Here is a 22,425-nt window from a genome sequence, read left to right on the forward strand (position 1 = left end):
GTGTTTGACTTGTATAAAAGTGTATAATAAAACATGCCTTTCTTGTTTAGGATCCTATTTGTCTGGTATAAGAGTGTTATAATAAAACATGCCTTTCTTGTTTAGGGTCCTATTTGTCTGGTATAAAAGTGTATAATAAAACATGCCTTTCTTGTTTAGGGTCCTATTTGTCTGGTATAAGAGTATTATAATAAAACATGCCTTTCTTGTTTAGGATCCTATTTGTCTGGTATAAGAGTATTATAATAAAACATGCCTTTCTTGTTTAGGATCCTATTTGTCTGGTATAAGAGTAATGCGTTTGTTTGATATATAAATGTCAGTATATGATAGAAAATATCTTTCTGTTTAGGGTCCTGAATTTGACTGGTCGCCAGCAACAATTGGCGTAGTTGACTCTTCATTTTTTTGGGGGTATCTGGTAACTCAAGTTCCTGGAGGCTTTTTGGCAGCAAAATACCCAGCTAACAGGTGAGATCCTAAAAATCGAACTAAATTTTTTTGGTCTTTTCTTTCACAAGAACCCAGTTTCTGTTATTTTTTCAAGAATTTAAATGAAATTTTGAATGGTTACACAGGCCTGCCATGGTTTTAATGTATTGAAATTTTTACATGTTCTACAGTAATTCCTGTACGTTGAATCCGAAAATGATATCCATTTTTCTCTATCACGTACAGATTTTTCACAAAACGTCATAACGCAATACATAAAAGAAAGACCACAACACGTAAAGACTAAAACAAGACTAAAAGACGTAGATTTCACACAAAACAATTAGGATGAATGAAGATGCATATTCGTTTGACATCAATGTTTTTTTCATTTTCTTCAGATTGTTTGTATTTTTGTTAAAAAACATAATAATAAAAAATGTGACTGAAAAAATGAATATTATTTTCGAAACCTACATAGCTAAATTATGGAAAAACCCATTATTAAAACCAAAACAACTTTTATGAAGTTTAAATTCGCATGCCTGTGTTATTTTTGATCTCCAGAAACATCTCATCGAAATTTGAATTGTTAAGCTGTTTCCTTCCAATTTTATTATTAAGGTTTTGGGAACAAAAACATTATTTTTTTTCTTTTAAGCGATCTTGAAACTAAAGATACGAACTTTGTGTTTACTTCTTTACTTTACAGGGTATTCGGCACTGCTATTGGTGTTTACTTCTTTACTTTGCATTGTATTCGGCACTGCTATTGGTGTTTACTTCTTTACTTTACATTGTATTCGGCACTGCTATTGGTGTTTACTTCTTTACTTTACATTGTATTCGGCACTGCTATTGGTGTTTACTTCTTTACTTTACAGGATATTCGGCACTGCTATTGGTGTGTCTGCTCTACTGAACCTGCTAGTGCCAGCGGCTTGTACGGTCCATCCAGGATTAACTATTTTTGTCCGAATTCTACAGGGGTTAGCTGAGGTAAATATTAAATATTTTTACCAAGAAATGCAGAGAAAAATATGTAAAAGGTCAAAATTCAGTTCATTTAAATACTACTCCGTATGCTAAACTCAGTGCATTTATATATTTCTATGTCATAAAACAGTAATTCGAATATACAGTTAAAACCTATTACTCTCAAAAACGACGTACCTAAAGCTTTAGTGTGATGTAAACAATATATTTAAGTTAAACCTGTTTAGTTTCTAAACCGGATGAAATGACGCTATAAATGTGGATGGGCATGCATTGTTATAATTATTCGTCTGTTTACTTATTGCAAAGCCACATTAGGCTATCTGTTGTGTCTATCGAGGGGAATTAAACCCCTGATTTTAGCATTGTAAATCCGAAGACTTACTGATGTCCCACCGGGGAACCATAATTATTCATCTTTCCAATTTTAATGTAGTTATGAACTTTTTATTTCAGTCAGTGATATTGAGTTTATTCCCCATGTTGTATTATAATTCTAGGCAGCGTAGATATCGTACGGTTGGAATTTCCTATGCACTAGATAAATTGTGGGTTTTACACCCCAGGTTCATATTTGCCCGAGTTTTATCTTTGTAAGTGAAGTTTTGTATAACTGAACTCCCACAAAATAAAAAGTCGGAGGATTCAAAACGCACTATTTTGATAAAAAGTTGCGATAAAATATTAAAAATAAAACCAAGTAAGAAATGTTTTGCTAGTTTGTTTATTTGTTGTTGTTTTTATTGTAAATTATTTAAACAACAACCCGATTGTAGAGCTGAAATTTCATGTGGATGTCTCTTGTTTGGATTTTTGAGTTCTTTATTTGTTTCAGACTTTTTTTCGCAAAGCTTCTCAAAGAACGATCTTCGACTAATCTTTCCTACTTGTGAACTAAGAGACTAGAGGGAAAATAATTAGTCAACAACACCCATCGCCAACTCTTGGGTTACTTTTATCTTTCCCAGTAGTGGGATTTGACTGTCACTCTTATAGTGCGCTAACTCTCGGTTAAAAGGATTGGTTTTGTTTGTTTTGAATTTCGCGCAAAGCTGCACGAGGGCTATCTGCGTTAGCCGTCCCTAATTTAACAATAGAAGACTAGAGGGAAGGCAGCTAGTCATCACCACCCACCGCCAACTCTTGGGCTACTCTTTTACCAACGAATAATGGGATTGACCGTCACATTATAACGCCCACACTGCTGAAATGGCGAGCATGTTTGGTGGGACGGGGATTCGAACCCGCGACCGTCAAATCGCGAGTCAAGCGCCCTAACCACCTGGCCTTGCCGGGCCCCGGTTAAAAGGGAAAGTATACATGCAAAAAAACGTAGCTTTATCTGAATAGGTTAAGACATAAAAAATTGAATATACGTTACTGTATCATATATTTTGTGAAATATTTGTTATTAGATAAACTGCAAAAATAACTGGATTATTATCTCCTATCTATAACAGGGAGTTACTTACCCAGCGTGCCACGGGATATGGCGTCATTGGGCACCACCACTTGAAAGAAGCCGTTTGGCTACGATATCTTTTTGTGGTTAGTATTTGCTTGTTTGTTTGTTGTCAGAAGTTAAAATATAATTCTTCTTCGTCAGTTGTCAAAATAAAAAGGCTTTTACTTATACTTCTTAATAGTATAAATATATGTATATATTGTGTTGTTGTTGGGCTTAGGATTCTTCTACAGTAGGTGGCTGTGACTTGTTAGCGATAACTTCAACAATAAATGAACAGCATGCACTTCACTTGATTTCTAAATGATATAGATATTCGGAACAAGTTAAACGTATGTACAACAAATTCTTCACAATATAGATATTTTCGACATATCATAAACACTATATATATAGTTCTCTTATTCTTGTCAAATATTCACTTAGGCCTATTCAATTGCTTTAGAATTTCAGTTGACAAGCCGAACTATCTTCTCTATTATTATCGCACAAGTATTCTGTGTGCGATTCACTACTTGTGACATCAGATCTGGTTTACAATGGTCATCTTACTCATGACCAAATGTCGGAGGTATATCAGGACATCCCTCTGTACAACTGTCTGATATTTTGCTCTAGGAACATGCTGCTCAAGCGTATCCTGACATATTCAATAAGGTTCTCAAGATCTGGCGGGAGACATTTTATCAAACCTTTATCATTCGGACGTTTGTAGATACCCTGACTTTGCTGACACCTTGAGGAGCACTGTCTTGTAAACATTTATTGCCTTTTCCTTTACTCTCGCAAAATATACATTTTATTTAGTCTGTTAAAGCTCTATGGGGCTTTCTTTGCAGGAAAAGGCTGTCTGACTGTAATAAATTATTCCATCCTAGATGATACTCTACTGACTATATTTTGAAGAAATGGCACTTACCATTTATCAATAGACCAAGGCCACTTTTCACAACAAACTCCAATACCACAGTACATAACATTCGTAAATTCGCACAAAATAATAAAAAAGTAAGATCACAGTATAAGGGGCTTCCAAATCAAAACCATTTTTGGCTTGCTGCATCCGAATAGCAATCAAACTTTTAAGTTTTGGTCTGAATAGATTCTCGAGCAGCTTTCCCTTAATATGTAGTATAGCCTCTTTTCCATTAGGAAACACAGCTAATATTACTAAAAGTAACATGTGTGGCCTGTTACAGGTACTTTTTTTAGGCATTACTAAATTATTTACGGCTCTTTTTTTTCCTCCTTAGAAATACTTTGAAACGGTGGGCCTTCAAACTCAAATTCCCACCCTCTCTCTCTTCTCAATTTCTAAGATGTATTATGAGACCAGTCATGAATGTAAATATTAGATTAAAATCACATTCAGAAAATTTATGGCATCACTACTATCTCAAAAGAAAAAACAAACGGCATTTAGGCCTAATTTAATGGTAGCTCTACCACGCTTAATCCTACTGTCTTTTCTTGGCATTCAGCAAAAATGTTATGAACACCGTATCCGCTTTCAAGAGTACGTGTTAAAAAAAAAAGTTGATAGGTTGGGTTATCAGACTAATGAGGCTTAACAATAAAATAACATTTAAATTGGTTGACTATGGTGGCCATTTTGAGTGTTCAAACTCTTCCTCGTGTTCTTTGAATTATCTTTAACAATCTAAGCAGCATGAATTGGTGCATTGCCTACTTGAAATAACCCAGCTCCGTTTGACAATAAAGTGTTAATCACAGAGTAAACCTGGTCTGCAATAAGGTTTATATAATCATTAGCTCTCATCTTACCTTTCAGTGAGATCATAGATCCTAAACTATTCCAACAAAAGGCTGTCCGTATCATCACCGAGTGCCCACTCAGGCTTACCTGATGACACAAGACATTCAAGATTGCAAGTTACCTTGGTTTTCACCACACATAAACATGTCCATCTGATGGGAAAGTGCAAAATATGATTCATATGATCATACCACATTATTCTATTATTCTTTGGTCCAATGTTTGTCTTGACACCATTTTAATCGAATTTACATTTCTTGTTGTCATAAGAAGTTCTAAAAAGCAGACCTACCATGGTATCATCTTGTACAGCTCCTCTTGAGTTGTTCTGACAGAGATTAGTTGTTATATGCCAACACTTGTGACACTCTAGTCTATTCTTAACGTCACACTGTACTCGTGTTAATGTTCGTCTGTCACGATCCGTCAATTTAGTTGTTGGACCACTGTTACGTTTGTCTGATGTTGTTCTATTTTCCCATATTTAATACCACTCTTGACACTGTTCTACATGATTTTAGGAGTTTATGTCATTGAGGATCCAACTAGATTTGCACCTACAATCATCCCACTTTGGAAATCTGACAAACGTTTTTAGTTTGACATATTTAGAACCTTTATCTGAAAAACCAATAATGTACTACTTGTATACAGATAAATTGAACGATATAGAATGATTGAATGCACAGTTAAAGTACCATAAGGCTACACTTTCTCCTCTTAGAGACAACACAACTTCGAGCTAAAAATGTGAAAAGGTTCCATTATTTTGTACAACCGTAGCACTCTTCACGTGCTTTTAACCCTAGAATTACCAATGTGCCTTATCGGCTTTTTTTAACACACATTTTAAACTACGTATGTACCAAATATCTTAGGGATTTATGACTTTATTGGTTACGTATGAGTCTGAACCAAAATTATCATAATTTTAGCAAATGATCCCACTAATTATCGTTAGGTTCTCAGGATTTCATTGGCCAGTTCTTTACTCACTGACTGTTGTAATAGGTAAAAAGAAATACTCAATATGATGCAATAAGCGGATCCCACTAGTATTGAAGAGTATGAAAGCAAGTCGGTAGTTTGAGGGTTATGGCAATTTAGCATCATTGTACTTTATACTCATACAAAATAACACATTAGTAAGAAACGAAAGTAGTTAGGCTTAAATACAAAAAATAACTTGACAAATACTTCGAAGTTCAGATTCTGATGAACGATGCTACTATGTTTCTGCATTCAATTTGTCACGTGTTACACACGATTCACACTGGAAACATGTGAAACACATGTCCTGATATAAAATACATTTGACCATTAAGCATAAAATAGTTAGAACTATTTCAGTAAGTAAAATAGAACGATTTCTGATACAATTAGATAATAGACTTCAAATGTAAGCTCTAACGAAAATTCTCTCTATCTATAAGGATCATGTCTTAATCATCCAGCACAATAAACCTAGAATCAATTATCACTTTACATCACTGCTATCCTACAAAGTACTTTCATTTCAATGACGTCAGTCTCCAACAGCTGCAACCACATAAAATCGAACTAGTGAAGTTGGTATAATGGTGCCAAGCTTAAACCAGCTACGCCATAATTTAGTTAGGCTAAATTATCAAACGTTTTTACTATTTTCTTAAAGAATAACGTATACGCATGTATGAGGGTTCAAACAAGATATTGGAATTCAATATTTTACAACTGGTATTGATTAACTGTAACTGTTTTAACAATCTCTGTAGTTCTTGCTTCCTATAGGCCTCAGCTGAACCTACAAATAAATTCTGCCACGAGAACCCCATTGCGCATGTGCTAGCAAAATTATTCTCGGTAACTTTACGCGGATAAAACAAATATTTGTGTTTGATATAATCTCATATCGATGATCTGAATAGAAATATATTTTCATATTTTTTTTGGCTCTAAAGAATAAGTTGTGATAATCTTGATTCGGAAATTCACAAATAATTGTTTCCCCCATGTGTCTACAGCATTTGAGGTGATAAGTTTAGCCTAAGATACCCAAATTATTAGACTTTGAAGAGAATTCCAGGTTTATTCGTCAGACAACGTTTATCGTATTTCCAAAGTTTCCATATCAAAAGTATGAGCAGAACACCTGCACAAAAATTGAGAAAAAATAAAAAAATACCTGAATTTATTTGACGGAAGATACATTGTAACTTGGTAATAAGAGGCTAACATTTTAGCTAACATCTTTCCACAGTCTGAAGTACAGAAGCATTCATTGACACGTTGATCCATGTAATTCAATTTTGCTTAGCACCAAACTTTTTCGTTTGTTTGTTTTTAAGCACAAACTAAATAAAGGGCTGTCAGTGCTGTGCCCATCACTGGTATTGAAACCCGGTTTTTAGCATTATAAGCCTTCAGACCGCTGAGTCATGCACACACACCACACTAATAAGTCAGAAGCAGCATCGTGTCAGGTAGTGTTGATTTTTGAGGGTTATCTAACAGAAATGTAGATTACGATTCAATATAAAAATCCGAAAGAGTGCATAAGGAGAAAAAATAGATAAAACTCGAAGCCTTTAGTGACCCGATTCTTGAACCTAATCATGCAACAATTATGTCTGAGCAATATTCTCAATGAATAATGACGATTTTGCGTGCCTCGCAACATAGAAGCTCATATGGAATCAACTCAGTGACGGTTTCGGTACGTTACATTAAGAGCGACAGCAGAATCAAAAACCAGTTGATTGAAATACAACGATGAAAGAAGAAACTACGGAAACTACGATTAATCTCTTTTAATGAACTATATTTAAAATGTGCAAACAGTTTGCGACATCTTGAATGTCCACTTTCAATTTCAGATTAGTGTTTCTAGCATGAAAACCTAATCTGTTCAGATTTCTTGCTACCGTTCTCTTGAAAAATAACCTCACGAAAATAATGACACTGAAGCTCAAGTAATTAGCAGTTCTAGATTCTTTCAAAATATGTTTAACACAAAAGTTTCACACATTGAATCAATACACCTTGTAGCCTTATAATAATAAAGTATCTACGTTTATCATTCACCCTCCAGTGGCATGTCTGCGAACTTACAACGCTAGAATCCGGGTTTCGATACCCGTGGTGGGCAGAGCACAGATAGCCCAGTGTGTAGCTTTGTGCTTAATTATAAACAAACGTTTATCATTACTTGTAGATACGTGTTTCTTATAATATTACGTTCTTCTTTCCAACGGTTGGGTTGTAGGACAACTGCCCCCCCCCACAACCATCTTTTCTTAACCCTCTCGCCCCGGCTATCCTTTACTGAGCATGTCACGAGGTTTTAGTGACTCATATTCAAATTTTAATTAAAGTACTTCTTGTTTATGTTATACCAATTAGTATACCATAGAATCGTTCAACATTTTTATTTTATAACAATAAATAAAATTTAACACAAAACTTGTGTTATTTTGTCCTACTTAAACATGTACTCACGTTATATAACTGTGCATAGTTCAACATTTATATTTTATTACAATAAACAAAATATAACATGAAACCTGTGTTATTTTGTCCTACTTAAACAGTTTTAGATAATTCATTCTTCTATGAAATACAAGAAAAATGTCTGTTTTTCCCTGTCTTAGTCAGTTATATTAATACAATAAGATATAACTGTAGGGGGCAGTTGTCAGCTTACCCTTTCCAAGCTAGCTTTGCTGACGTATCGTTAACTTTACACTAGGCCGGCTTATAATGGCTTTAATTCAATTAGTTGAAATGTTTTGTAGTTTTTGCATGATATCTACAAATGGCTTGTCCGTTTAGACAAATTTATTTGTGTGTCTTCAAGTCTTAAAAATGTTTTTGAAGTAATAATAAAATAGGCGTTTTTTTTCAAAAAATTGCGCAAAATTTCGCACAAATCAGCAGTTTTTAAAAGATAAGGAAAAGCGTGAATAACTTTTACAGTAATGCTCTGTTCTTCTGTAATTCGTCCTCATAAGTTTGACCTTTATAGTATACTCTTAATGTGAAGCTTTCTTTAATATGTTATTGATAGCTTACTTAACTACATCTTAAAGTTAAAGGCGAGAAACACGGTAGGAAGTGAATAAATCATTATCGTCTTTTTCATCAAACATCGATGTTTTAAATGTTTTTATAGCGTTAATCCTGAAATTTTTCGAATTAGTTTGATCGCGAGACATGAAAGTAAAGAAGTACTTGCAGCAATGAAAATGAAAGATTATATTATAATTGAAGAAACTGGAGATTTGTAGCGGTTTCAGTAAAAGTTTTCATCATAATTAGGAAACAACATTTTTCGTTTCTGTTTGTTTGTTTGAAATTAAGCACAAAGCTACACGATGGGCTGTCTGTGCTCTGCCCACCACGGGTATCGAAAGCCGGTTTCTAGCGTTGTAAGTCCGCAAAGCTGTGTCACTGGGGGCTTTCTTTTCTCAAAAAAAAAGCTTGCTTTCTGTTAATTGTATGATAACTGATGTGTGGAAACTTATGATCCTGTTTTTGAAATTTTGAATCAAAATATGATCCATATGACAAGGTAGTAACCCAAAACTGTTTGTTTTTTAGTAAACACAAGACTGCGCTGTGCTCACCATAGGAATCAAACCTGAATTTTAGCGTTATTAGCTCTCATACTTATTGCTGGCATGTTTTACAAACATCTTAAAATAGTATATGTTATTATGCTATTAAACGTTTGTTAATATTATATAGTTTCAATCCTTTATTTGCAACACAATTTCTCAAACGTCAAGATACACCTAATGTAATTCTGTGGAATTCTGAGGGTTTATAACGGTTTTTATAACGTATACCCCAGGATTAAAAGTTTGATCAATTATTGTACATCTATAAGCATTGGGTGAAAAGCAGTGTAAGCTGTGAAAGTGCTTCCAACCAACTAAAGATATTAAAAAATACAGCTTTTTTATTATTAAGCTACAATGTATTTTCTAAACAGAATATTTTCTCATAAGCCTAAATTATTAGATAATTCCACGTGTATTTGCGTGCACTCAATGCTCTCTTATTTAAACCAGGTTCCTATGCCGGAGCTGTAATAGGGATGCCCTTATCTGGAATGCTGACTGATCGTATCGGCTGGCAGACTTGCTTCTACTTTTACGGTTAGTACACAAGGTGTTTTAATATCGTAATGTCTTTGTCCAATAAACTGTGTTACCGCGTTTCTTTTGAAGATCAAGTCGGTATTTATACAAGTTTAAAGGTTTATGAAGAGCTTATTAAAGGTTATTAAAGATCAAGTCGTATTTATACAAGTTTAAAGGTTTATGAAGTGCTTATTAAAGGTTTCTTTGAAGATCAAGTCGGTTTTTATACAAGTTTAAAGGTTTATGAAGAGCTAATTAAAGGTTTCTTTTGAAGATCAAGTCGGTTTTTATACAAGTTTAAAGGTTTATGAAGAGCTTATTAAAGGTTTCTTTTGAAGATCAAGTCGGTTTTTATACAAGTTTAAAGGTTTATGAAGAGCTTATTAAATGTTTCTTTTGAAGATCAAGTCGGTTTTTATACAAGTTTAAAGGTTTATGAAGAGCTTTTTAAAGGTTATTAAAGATCAAGTCGGTATTTATACAAGTTTAAAGGTTTATTAGAGCTTATTAAAGGTTTCTTTTGAAGATCAAGTCGGTTTTTATACAAGTTTAAAGGTTTATGAAGAGCTTATTAAAGGTTATTAAAGATCAAGTCGGTATTTATACAAGTTTAAAGGTTTATTAGAGCTTATTAAAGGTTTCTTTTGAAGATCAAGTCGGTTTTTATACAAGTTTAAAGGTTTATGAAGATCTTATTAAAGGTTTCGTTGACCGTTGTGATGAAAAATTCGCCTTAAGTTATAAATTGAATTATATACAAAATACGATTAGTAACTACTAGCTACTTGTTCGTATTTATTTTTATATTTTTGAACTTATTGGAAAGTGCCTGAAAACATAAAAATAAAAGCGTTTCGGTGTTGTTTTAGAATGCATTATGGTTAAAATATGCTCAGCATGTGCTCGTTTTTGTGTGTGTACGTGTTTGATGTTGAACTTAATCACGTGTTATTGAACAGTTTGGACACGTGTGAGTTTTCATTGCATGTTGATGAACCTTCACAACATAATATTTCATTCAGAAATCAAAATCAAGTGACTGAATTCAAGATCAAATGAAAAGCATGTACTTTCTAATGGGTCCCCGAAAGTGTTCTGTTTCAAGAGTAAATAAAATCAAAATTAATAGTAACAAATATTTTTATTTCTTACCTTTGGGGTTCATATGCCATGCTGTGTTGTGGCCTACAGAGTGCTTAATTCTTCTCGTGATTCATGGCATACGCAGGTTTTATTGACGTTACGACAGTACAAATTGTAACGTTAAGTGACGTCATTTTAGTGTCTACTAACTGACAGACAGACAACACACTACTCTATAGAGGTCGAGAGGTTAAAACAGGTGACCCCTCCAGGTGGCCTTCGGCCATCTTCCCAGGAAATTAATAAGGAATACACGATCTGCAATTCAAAAAAAAGAAAGTTTGTGTAAATTTGATCAACTTTTCGGCCTCCAGCCTTTTTCGGGAACTTGTGTTGTCTTCTCATTATTGATATACATTTTAATTTTATTTGTATCTCTGATTATGTGTGCTACAAGTTCCAGAAGAAGGTTAAACTTTGGTTTAGTTTGAATTTCGCGCAAAACTATAGGAGAGACATCTGCGATAGCCGTCCCTAACTTAGCAGTGACAGACTAGAGGAAAGGCAGCTATTCAACACCCCCAACTCTTGGACTACTCTTTTACCAACGAATAGTGGAATTGACCGTTACACTATAACGCCCCCACGACTGAAAGGGCGAGCATATTCGGTGACGGAGATTCGAATCCGCGACCTTTAAACTATGAGTTAAAAGTCCTAACCACTAAGCCTTGTCAGGCCGCGAAGGTTAGAGACCAAAACGTTGAGCATAAAACAATTTTTTCTGGAGTTATAGGTAAAGGGCCTTCTTGTTATATCATAAGTTTCATACCCTACTCAACACTTGGTACTTTAAGGAACGGAACATATAACGAACTACGGTTTGCCTTAAATTGAGAGAATATATATATCTGAATATATGCTGTGATGAAACAAAATATAAACACAAACCAAAATACCAAATATCGTTTCACCATATCTGCCGTATGCTTGTGACCATTATATTACTAGAAGACAATTCCCAGCAAAAGGAGTCGTGCTCCTCAGGGAATGGCATAATAGATCCGATTTGAAAGTACGTGTCTGCAGACAGGGTGCCATCAATTCTGTGAAGATCACCGATACAGTTTGTAGACATGCAGTCCCATGCTTCACTGTAAATATACTTTGACTATAATACCATTCTCTTCTCAGCCGTGCGCAAACTATCGTTGACTGTTGCTGAATTATTCGAGTTTGGATACCTCTGTAAAAAGTAAACGTTTTCAGGTTTATTCCTCATTCCACTGGTTGCAGTCCAACGCTCAACTTTGTGGTTTGATTACCTTTTTCTTATCAGTTGTTTTACAACAGTTACACGTCAATTGAGGCTAATGTGTACCTTGCTTTTCTCGAGGTAGTATTCACACTTGTACTTACATCAAGATATTTGATATAATCTGTACCCGACCGCATCTTTCTCGTATAGCTTTAGATACTTCACTTTTGGAGAGTTTGGGTTTTCTACCTCAACCAGTTTTATTATTATTAACAGCGACAGATCCACGTACCCTCTTCAGAGTCTTGCGTACAGCTCCTAATCAGACAAGACAAAATTTTGATTTCTACATAGTTTCCATGTGGTAATTCAGTCCTTGGAACCATGACTGGATTCATAAAACCATTATAGACATAGTACGACTTCCTGTACTTTATAGGCTTTATGATGGTGTGACGCTTTCTGAATGTTTAATGACAGCCAATCACAATTTATATTATCAACCCGTGACTGTACCCAAGAAGAGTTATTTTGACACAACAAAAGTTTAGCGTTCTCCTATATTTGTTTTTTATAACTTTTTATAGCTGTTTCCATAATTATTTCCAATATTGTACTTCTAATGTATTTGGTCTAAATCTTTCAAATTAGACTTTTCTTTACGCGATTTTATACACTATATATTTCTACAGATTCTATATAAGGTTTGCGGTCTATATACTTCTGATGTCCTTTAGGGTTACCAGAAGGAGCTATTTGCTCAGTATGGCTCTTAATCAGGTCAACAATGAAAGAATATTTCAAATATCCATGGCTACATATCATTGGATGTCCTACTTATGAGGATACCTAAAGTCACTAGTGCTTTGTGGAACACCTACCTCATTGACTTTCTGTCGAATGGCATCTGTCAAATCTACCAACGTATCAGGCGCTCTACTAAGTACAAAATACCCTATGGTGACCATTTCTGCTGTATACAGATTCATATTCTTCATGTTGTCATAAGTATATCCACCAAGAATTGTTGTTCTATGAAGAATAGTGTACACATTTATTGACGTTCGAACACAACGATAAACTGTAGGAATCATACTGTAGTTTCTTTTTAGCCGAGGCAGAACGGCTCTGAGTTTTTTGGGTTTTTTTCAAGTAAAACATTTTAGCTCATATCTCCGTCATCTCTTGACCGATTTGAGATATAATTATAGTTTTGGACTCAGGAGGTAAAGCCTTTTCGCCTGATTTATTTGACCACGCCCAAGGTCTCGTAGATTAATTTACTCTAATCCTGCCTAAAAGAGTTTTAATTTGAGGGTAGACTGGAAGAGATCCTGAGGAGTAATAAAATTGAATCGTTATACGCGCGCCCCACGCTTGGTAATGCTAGCGCACCAAAATATAGCTAATAAATAGAAAAAAAAAGGTCTCATAGATTAATTTACTTTAATCCTGCCTAAAAGAAGTTCAAGTTCCACGTATATTGTTTTCTGCAGGAGCCTGTGGCTTGCTTTGGTACGTCTTCTGGATGTGGCTGACGTTTCAAAGTCCTGGAAAGCACCCAACCATAAGTCAACAAGAGCTAATATACCTACAGAGGTCACTAGGCAACGTATCCAACAATAGTTCGTTGCAGGTGAGGCTCGTGGTCTATTTCAATTAATGCAGTTTTTATCATTAAGATTATTGTGTTCTTCTACTATAGAAACGTTCAATAGAATATACATATCTTCCCACATTTCCCGTATCTAATAAATCGCCTATAGTTTTCCTACTTATTTTAAAGTTTTCGTGGTATTCGTAATTTTAATCTTTGAAATGATAGAAATAAACGTGGGTTTTCTCCTTTTTGAATTCAACAGGTAGCAAAAGATCATATGAAGCACCACTTTTAAGAAAGCAATAAAATACCTTTTATTTTCTTATTATATGACTTTAAAGCTAGAATATATTGTTCTTACTCCACGCATGCTCGTGATGTCGCGTGAAAACTAACTAGAATTTAACTAATGAAAACAATGAGTATTGCGCCTTCATGTCAGTTTTTCAGCTATTTTGACATGATTTAGTTAAGGTCTATCCCTTGGAAACGTATGTTGACGTCAATGCCTGTATACGCCATTATTGTGGCCAACTTTGCCCGTAGCTGGAGTTTCTACTTGCTGTTGATATCCCAACCTATGTATTTTAAAGAGGTCCTCCATTTCCACATTGACAAGGTTAGTCACGAAATTATTGTATTAATATAATATTGATAAAGTGTTTCATAACACAGACATAAGTATCATTACATTTTAACTGAGCCGTAGTGTATTTTATGAAGCAATAAATATTAGATTTCTGCTAAACTGATTCAACATTCCAGTCGCAATATGTTATTGAATGGAATCCGCACTTTTAGCTATAGGAGCGTTATAGATGTGTCAGTCATCCCGCTATTCGTTTAGGAGTATTCACACAAGTAGCTAGTACTGCTGACTGGTTGCTCTTCTCCTAACCACCAATCTTAAATTAGGAATGCTTATGCTGAACTTTAACCTTTTCAACTACTTACTACTATGTCTGTCGTGTCCCAGCGGTCCTAATGACCCCTGGTATTGATCGAAAGGCCCCATCAGCATTGGATATGAGAGATATAGTGTGGTCGATATACGTTATGTATTCTACTTTACTCTAATTCTTCAATTTATTGAATTAGTAGTCTCTGACCTGGCCGTTTAGCGTGTGTGTCGCGTAAAGTGACGTTTCAGACTGAAAATACAGCTCTACTTAATATAATATACTATTACCATACATACGAAAGAGAAAACAAAAACCACGCTTTTTTATGTAGGTTACATTTGATCCACTATGTTTCAGTTTTTGCATGGAAAGCAATAAATAAAAATTAACATTATTTGAATAAGAATACCACGTTAATTGATACCACCAGAAAACTCGGCCTTTCGGAACTTTTCAGAAAAACAATAAGGGCAAGACTTTACCAAGAGGAAATTCTAAAGTTTTTATTTGTTTATTCGTTTGAATGGGCTAAACTGTCGGGCTTAGAGATTCATGTGACCAGTCGATAGCGCCAGACTATTCTTAACTGAACAGTGATATTGACGTCCACTCTTATAACGCAGCTACAGCGGAAAGTGCGAAGTGTGTATATATGGTAGAATCACGTCTCGAACCCGAGACTTTCGGATTCCTAGTCTCATACAGCAGTGTATTATTAATTCATATTTGAACATACAGACAATTTTGATTTGTTTTGTTTCTTTTGCGAGGAAATAGGAAATAACCCTGAAACTAATGAACTTTTTGAATGTGACTCCAACTATTGCTTTCTAAAGATTTCTGGAGGCTATGAACAGTGATATGAATATAACTCACTTAAAGGCTTAATGCAGAGACAAGGAACTCTTTAGAAACAAATGATGTATCAAGAAACAACTTTATGTTATGGTAGTAACTACTCGTGCGAACAAAATATGCTATAGACTTATATTCTCACGCAACTAAGAAATATAAAGTTATTTATATATAGCATGTTATCTTAAACACTATAATCTACCGTTATTTACATTTTAATGTCTAGTAAATGTGGATTCCAGATTTTATTTTATGTTTGATTTAAACCACTGTATAAGTAATCCTGACGTTCGTGACATAATCAACACATTGTCTTAAGATAACGTATACGTAAAATAAATACTTGGACATATTAGAAATTTCAAACCTGGTTTTGTGCTCACGCTCTTAGGTAATCTTAAAATCTCGTACTGTAATTGGACACACACACACACATTTCTGAAATATTTCATACAACAAATGGATGGACAGTTCTATATCTTTGTACGATGTTTAACTTCCATTTTTGATTCTTATTACAGTCAGGGGTGCTTGGAGCTCTCCCCCATCTGCTCATGACGATTGTTGTCCCAATAGGGGGCCAACTAGCGGACATGATACGTCGAAGAAACTTAATGACAACAACAATGGTCCGGAAAGTGTTCAATTGTGGAGGTATACAAACATTTTAAGATTCTGACTTTTTTTTCATTAGATACTGTGCCCATATTTAATAGTTTTTGTGGGATAAGAGATAATGGCGTCGCCCCATATTCTGACTAATTCCTTCGTAGTAATAGACCAGATGTGGTCTAGTCGTTAGTGTGCCAGTGCTGTGAATTAGAGGATTCATGGTTCGTGACCTTTAGCCACAAAAATATGCCTCGCACTTTTGTGGTTGTGAGTGCACTGTAAGCGCGACAGTCAAATTCCACTATTTGATTATACTAGAGTAGCCCTAGTGTTGTCGGTAGGTGTTGGTGACTAGCTACATTCTCTCTAGCTTATCAGTTCAAAACTAAGAACTGCTATGTATATAATTCTTGTATGGCTTTGCGAGAAATTCTGAAATAAATAAATAAAACTTTCGTAATCCATTATTTTATGCCCCTCAGTGGCACAGTGGTATGTCTGTGGACTTATACCAGTAGAAAACAGGTTTCGATACCCGTGGTGGGCAGAGCACAGATAGCCCTTTGTGTAACTTTGTTTCTCCACCAGCTCGAGAAGGACAAGGAAGCATGCGCTTTTCGAATGTTCTTGTGATAAAAACTTTCTACAACGAAATCGGCACTCTGAATTTAAGTCGGAAAGTGATCACAAAACAATTCGTGTTGTTAAGATTCTCCAAGGAAGTTGCTCTTATAAACTCCTTACCCTCAACCCATGCACCAAGTATATGACTATGATTACATTCCTTTCTTGCAGGTTTAAACTAAATAGCTGTTATAACACAGTATTGAGAACAACGTCTTTTATTTAGGGGAAGTACAAAAAAAGTCCAAGGTAATATTTTCTACTTTCCAAAAGCTTTTTTGTTTGTTTGTGAGAAAAGGGGTCAAGCATGGCCTAATAGTTAGCATACCTGCTGCCGCAAAAACACGCCCTACACTTTAGGACCGTAATAAGAGTAACAGTCGAATCCCATTGTTCCATCAGATAATAGCTTCCCAATAGTTTGCAGTGGGTGCTGTTGACTAACTGCCTTTTCTCTTTTCTATCTACTTAAAATTAGGGACGGCTATGCGAAGTTAGCCCTCGAGTAGTTTTGCTCAAAAATGACGAAACAAAAAGAAGCCTCATGGGAAATTCAAACCAAGCTTATGATTGGAAGAGATCAGCCATCTTATGTATAGGTATCACTAATTATATTGTGTGTTAGATAAACACAAAGTCATTCATTCAACTTTAGTATGTTCAGGGAACGTTTTGTACGCATACTGGTGTTTTAATTTTGCCCGTTAATAGCTCGATAATCTGTAGTTAACCACACTTTCTGCAAAATATTTGAGTATAGCATTTATAACGTTTTTTAGGACTTTGGCTGAGAAACACAAATAACCAGTTTTTGTCAATCTAACTACTATTACCCCTTAGAATGTTCTTAAGACATAGTAACTTTGTGAACTGCTTATGACAAAGTATTCTAATTTCTAGGCGTGTATTTCTAGTTTCAACGGAAACCGTGGTAAATTTATTTTGTGAGGTAGTACTAGTTGGATTGGTTGTTTCTAAGCGCATAGCTACACGCTGGGCTATCTATGATCTGCTTACCACAGGTATTGAAACTTGTTTTTAGCCTCATAAGCTTGCAGACTTACCGTAGAGCCATCAGAGATCTTACAAAGTAAAGTTTCATTTTGCTAGTTTTTAAGCCTAAAGCTACACAAGGGGTTATCTTTGCTTTGCCCATAGCGGCTATCGAAACCTGATTTTTAGCGTTATAAGCCCTGAGACCTACCGCGGAGCCACCAGTAGTACTAGTCTAATTTTTAGACGTGAAAGTCGAGTACTTAGTATTCCATGAGTGAAATTTATATTTTCTGTAAAAAACAAAAGAAAAACGTTAAACAAAATATTGCAATAAATTTAAAGCATTTATAACAAAAACTTAAATGTTTCTGAAACAAACAGCTTTGTGGATTTATCCTAAGAGGTTAGTATGTCAAAATTAACCTAAAGAAAACAGCAGAAATCCAATGATGATTCCACAGTGTAATATAAATAATTGGAATCAACAGCAGTAAAATTAATTTAACATATAAATGTACAAGCAAAAGTACCCGTCCCCAGTGACAGAAAAAGTTTAAGTTAATCTATCAGTTTATATTATTTCATGAACATTTAAAAAGTTAATTATGTTACACTCTTGGTTTCACTCAGAGCCAAAGCTCTGAGCTACTTATAACGCCTACCAACGAAAAGTAATTGTTGAGCATTTCAGTCCATGCTAAGAACCACTGAACAATAACATATGGTAAAATTACATTTTTATTTTATACGTCACATTTCAAAATGTGAATGATAGTGTGCTTAATTCCTAACAATTTGGTGTAGAATATCCTGCAGGTGTAAAATATCCTTCTTTCGAAATAAAATTTGGCATAAACATTATTCATGCCTATTCTTTCGTCATTTCAAAAGTGAATGTTGAGCTTTGCCTGCCGGCGCAGCTTTTCAAACGGGAGATAAACGAACGCTCGGACAGACACAACAGAAATCACTTTGCTATTGACTATACTTTATGGAAAACTCACGAGAAAAAACTTTTATGTCCTACGTGATCATTGAATATATTTTGATTTTATCAGGTATGTTTTGTGCATCGGTTTTGAGATGATTATTGAGTTTATAAAGCCAGAGTGCTAATAGTTTACGTTTACTAACAGTTTAATTGTATCTCTTCAAGTTTCCCAGGTTGTTTCAGGTGTAATAATATTGTAGTCAGAATTCTAAAGGTCTAACCTTAAATTATCAGAAGAAGATTTGTGCTGATTTGTTTTATATTTAATTAGAAAAAGTTATAACCCAGTGTGTAAAAAAATAACATGATTTAGCTAATGTAGAATAATTTCATTTTGAATCCTATAAAATCTGATGTTAATTTAACTCTTCAAATTTCTCAATAATTATTATATTTCTATATATGTTCTGCAGTTTCAAAATTAGAAATTATTTTTGAATGAAGAGTGAACAGAAGCGAAAGAATGTTAATGATTCTAAAGCACTGATTCCTAGATTACAAAGTGCATTTTACGAGTTCATTGTTTTCTCACAAGTACTGAATTATTTTATAGGTTTTGGATTGGAGGCAGTGTTTCTCCTGGTAGTCGGCTACACCCGAAATACAACAGTTGTTCTTATAGCCCTTACTTTAGCTGTTGGCTTCAGTGGATTTGCTATTTCCGGTAGGCTAAGGAGTTAAGTTTATTAAAACGAAATTTATTTATGATTAATTAGGCTACAATTTTGGAAGCTTAACAATAAAATATAGAATTTTCTGGTGCTTTAATTTATTTTGGAACCATTTAGTAGGTAGGGATTTTAAGATTCTAAGGAAGAAAAATGCATAAGATTGTACATGTTATATAATGATCAAGTGCTTGATTGCTATGGTGTAATATCTATGATAATACCAAAATCCCACCTTTCTTACACAGTTTAAAAGTAGTGAAGCGACCCTAAATGCCGCTTTTTCACTTAGATCTTTAATAAATTCACGAAACCAAGAATCTCGTTACTTCTAGAACGAACTGAGACTCAGATGAAATCAGAGAATAATGTCGACGCGCATTTCCTAAGATTCGAAACAATTTATTCTATTTTTTTGGTATCTGTTCTGTTTGTAATGGACTAAAACAACTCCACGATACAATCAGGCTGTAACAACAATTGGAATAAAATTTAGCACTTACCAAAAACACAGTTAATAAACACGCGCCTAGCCAGGACTTGATAATAATGTTAATGAACAATAAAACATAAATATTAACATTAACTATTTCAAATAATGCAATCAGGAAAAAGAACCAGAAGAAGAAAAACCCTAATCCCTCCCTCCAAAAAGCAATAACACAATATTCCAAAATCACTTTTCTATATTAATAACAATATCGAGTGACAAACAACAATAATTCACCAACTTTATCGTTCACTAACTGTCTTGTGACTCTTGTCTATGAAGCTTATGGCAGGGTATTTATTCACTCTGTTAGGTCACGAGAGTACATCTCATGTGATCATAAATTTACATAATTTTTTGCAACATGATTAACAAGAGTACATCTCATGTGATCATAAATTTACATAATCTTTTGCAACATTTTTAATATCTGTATACCACAGGGGATATCCGTTATACTTAACGATATTAGAAATCAAAGGAAGATGGATTAACTTGGGGAACCAGGACTATACAGAAAGATATCCACAATAAGTCGCACCTCAGATGTGGTAAGCAAAATGCAGCGTTTTTATCACGAAAACAAAGGCCAATGACAAGTCCATGTGCCCCACAAGAGACAGATGGTGCGTGTACACAAGTTGTCTCTCCACATACCTTAAGCAGCTAGATAACGAAACGAGTATCATACTATTCCATACGAAGACATACCTGACACAGTGCTTATGGATTTCTGTGTGATTGGACTGTTGACAGGGGTGCTGTAAAGTAGTCGTCCTCGTATACTAGATGGGAAATGGAAAACGTGCAGGAACGTGTGGCGTGATTTGGACATGTAATCTTTATAACGGTATTTTTTGCAATGTAAACTACGCTGCATGTTATTGTAAAGATGCGCGGCGTCAAATAGAGCACGACCGGACGTGGCGAGACAGATTGTGACGACGGGAAGAAGCTCCAAAATAGTTGTAATATAACGTATTCAATCTCTGTAGTTATATGCAAAGACAACCGAAAGGTTCCAAGTACGTCCTTATAAGTATATAGTCTTATCTTAAGTTATTAATGTTTCATTATGAGTGACTTTATTCGTTAGAAAACGTGTCTTCTAAGTTGTATTTTTCGCTTTTACAGGTTTCAATGTAAATCATCTCGACATTGCTCCTCGGTACGCTAGTATCTTGATGGGAATGTCCAACGGTTTTGGAACACTCTCTGGAATGATCTGTCCTATAATTGTGGAAACTCTGACCAAACATTCTGTAAGTTAAATGAAATAAAGTGAGTGCTTAGTTTCAATTCTTAATCTTATCAGTTACACGTAAGACGTAGGAAGCCTTTTATTAATAGAGGGCTTAGTGCGATAGGCTGTTCTATAAGTCTAAAATCTTACCAGAAGTTTGCATGCGGTTCAGCAATTATGCCCCCCCCCCCATTTATAAGTTTGGCATGATGAACATAAATTCTTGAAATCATACTATTTCTTTACGTGATTATTTTTTTTTCGCGTCGCAAAATATTGTCAGACAGTTACTGTGATTACCTATTTAGCAGTTTAAAACTTATTAATGATAGCCGTCCTAAAGTCGAGTCCCAGTGGCACAGCTTACAACGCTAAAAATTGGGTTTCGATACTCGTGGTGGGCAGAGCACAGATAGCCAATTGTGTAGCTTTGTGCTTAATTCCAGGCAAACAAACCTAAAGTCGAAAACTATTGTTTAATAAACAAGTAAATGTTACAACGATTATGATGAAAGAAACTTCTAAGAATACGTATTGCTCTAACAGACAGAAAAAAAAACACAAAAAATAAAAACGCGTTGTTTAAAATGTGGGAAAGAAATGTTCAAAATTCCACTTTTCTAAACACGTTATCAAGCTCAGAAACAGGCAAGAAATTTAGAAATCTTTTGTTTTTCGACCATTCCTCCGTTGTTTAGAAATATAACGGTGCCTTTACGAAATGCTTTTATTTTGATGGAACTCTTCAAAACAGGTTATCAGGAACAGGAAAGCTGACAAATATAAAACAGCACGTTGAATTTACAGAAAATAAAACAGACCACAGGTGTTGAAAACCAGATATTTCAAGTAATGTAAACCAGTGAACGCCCAGCTTTGTGTACTTTTACTACTAGGCTCTCTCTCTTTCAAAAAGTTCAGTTGTGAATATTAAAAGAACGTATTCAACCATAGCTTTTCTCTTTTGGTTATATTGAGTTAAGCGTGTATAAAACAATACATTCTCACACGCTAAAAAAAAAAAAGGAATTTTTATATGAGTATTTTTCACAATGTGGATTTTGATTTTATCAGGTATGTTTTGTGCATCGGTTTTGAGATGATTATTGAGTTTATAAAGCCCGAGTTTAATTGTATCTCTTCAACCTTCCCACGTTGTTTCAGGTGTAATGATATTGTAGTCAGAATTTTACGACCCGGCATGTCCAGGTGGTTAAGGCACTCGACTCGCAATCTGAGGGTCGCGGGTTCGAATCCCCGTCTCACCAAACATGCTCTCCCGTTTAGCCGTGGGGGCGTTATAATGTGAC

At 34.8% G+C, this 22,425-nt stretch overlaps 1 protein-coding gene across 1 annotated transcript in view; it reads left to right on the plus strand.

Moving 5' to 3' along the window:
* The window catches only part of LOC106462626 (vesicular glutamate transporter 3-like), a 58,639-nt gene that overhangs the window by 33,021 nt on the left and 3,193 nt on the right, over positions 1-22,425 (plus strand). Inside the window, exons 3-11 of the mRNA XM_022389942.1 lie at positions 353-471; positions 1,317-1,431; positions 2,889-2,976; positions 9,722-9,808; positions 13,631-13,770; positions 14,204-14,353; positions 16,013-16,145; positions 19,268-19,378; positions 21,007-21,134. Of these exons, the coding sequence (XP_022245650.1) occupies positions 353-471; positions 1,317-1,431; positions 2,889-2,976; positions 9,722-9,808; positions 13,631-13,770; positions 14,204-14,353; positions 16,013-16,145; positions 19,268-19,378; positions 21,007-21,134 (1,071 nt within the window). The remainder of the gene's footprint in view (positions 1-352; positions 472-1,316; positions 1,432-2,888; positions 2,977-9,721; positions 9,809-13,630; positions 13,771-14,203; positions 14,354-16,012; positions 16,146-19,267; positions 19,379-21,006; positions 21,135-22,425) is intronic.

This window comes from Limulus polyphemus, unplaced genomic scaffold, assembly GCF_000517525.1.
Source record: "Limulus polyphemus unplaced genomic scaffold, Limulus_polyphemus-2.1.2 Scaffold1213, whole genome shotgun sequence".
Classification (NCBI taxonomy): Eukaryota; Metazoa; Arthropoda; class Merostomata; order Xiphosura; family Limulidae; genus Limulus; species Limulus polyphemus.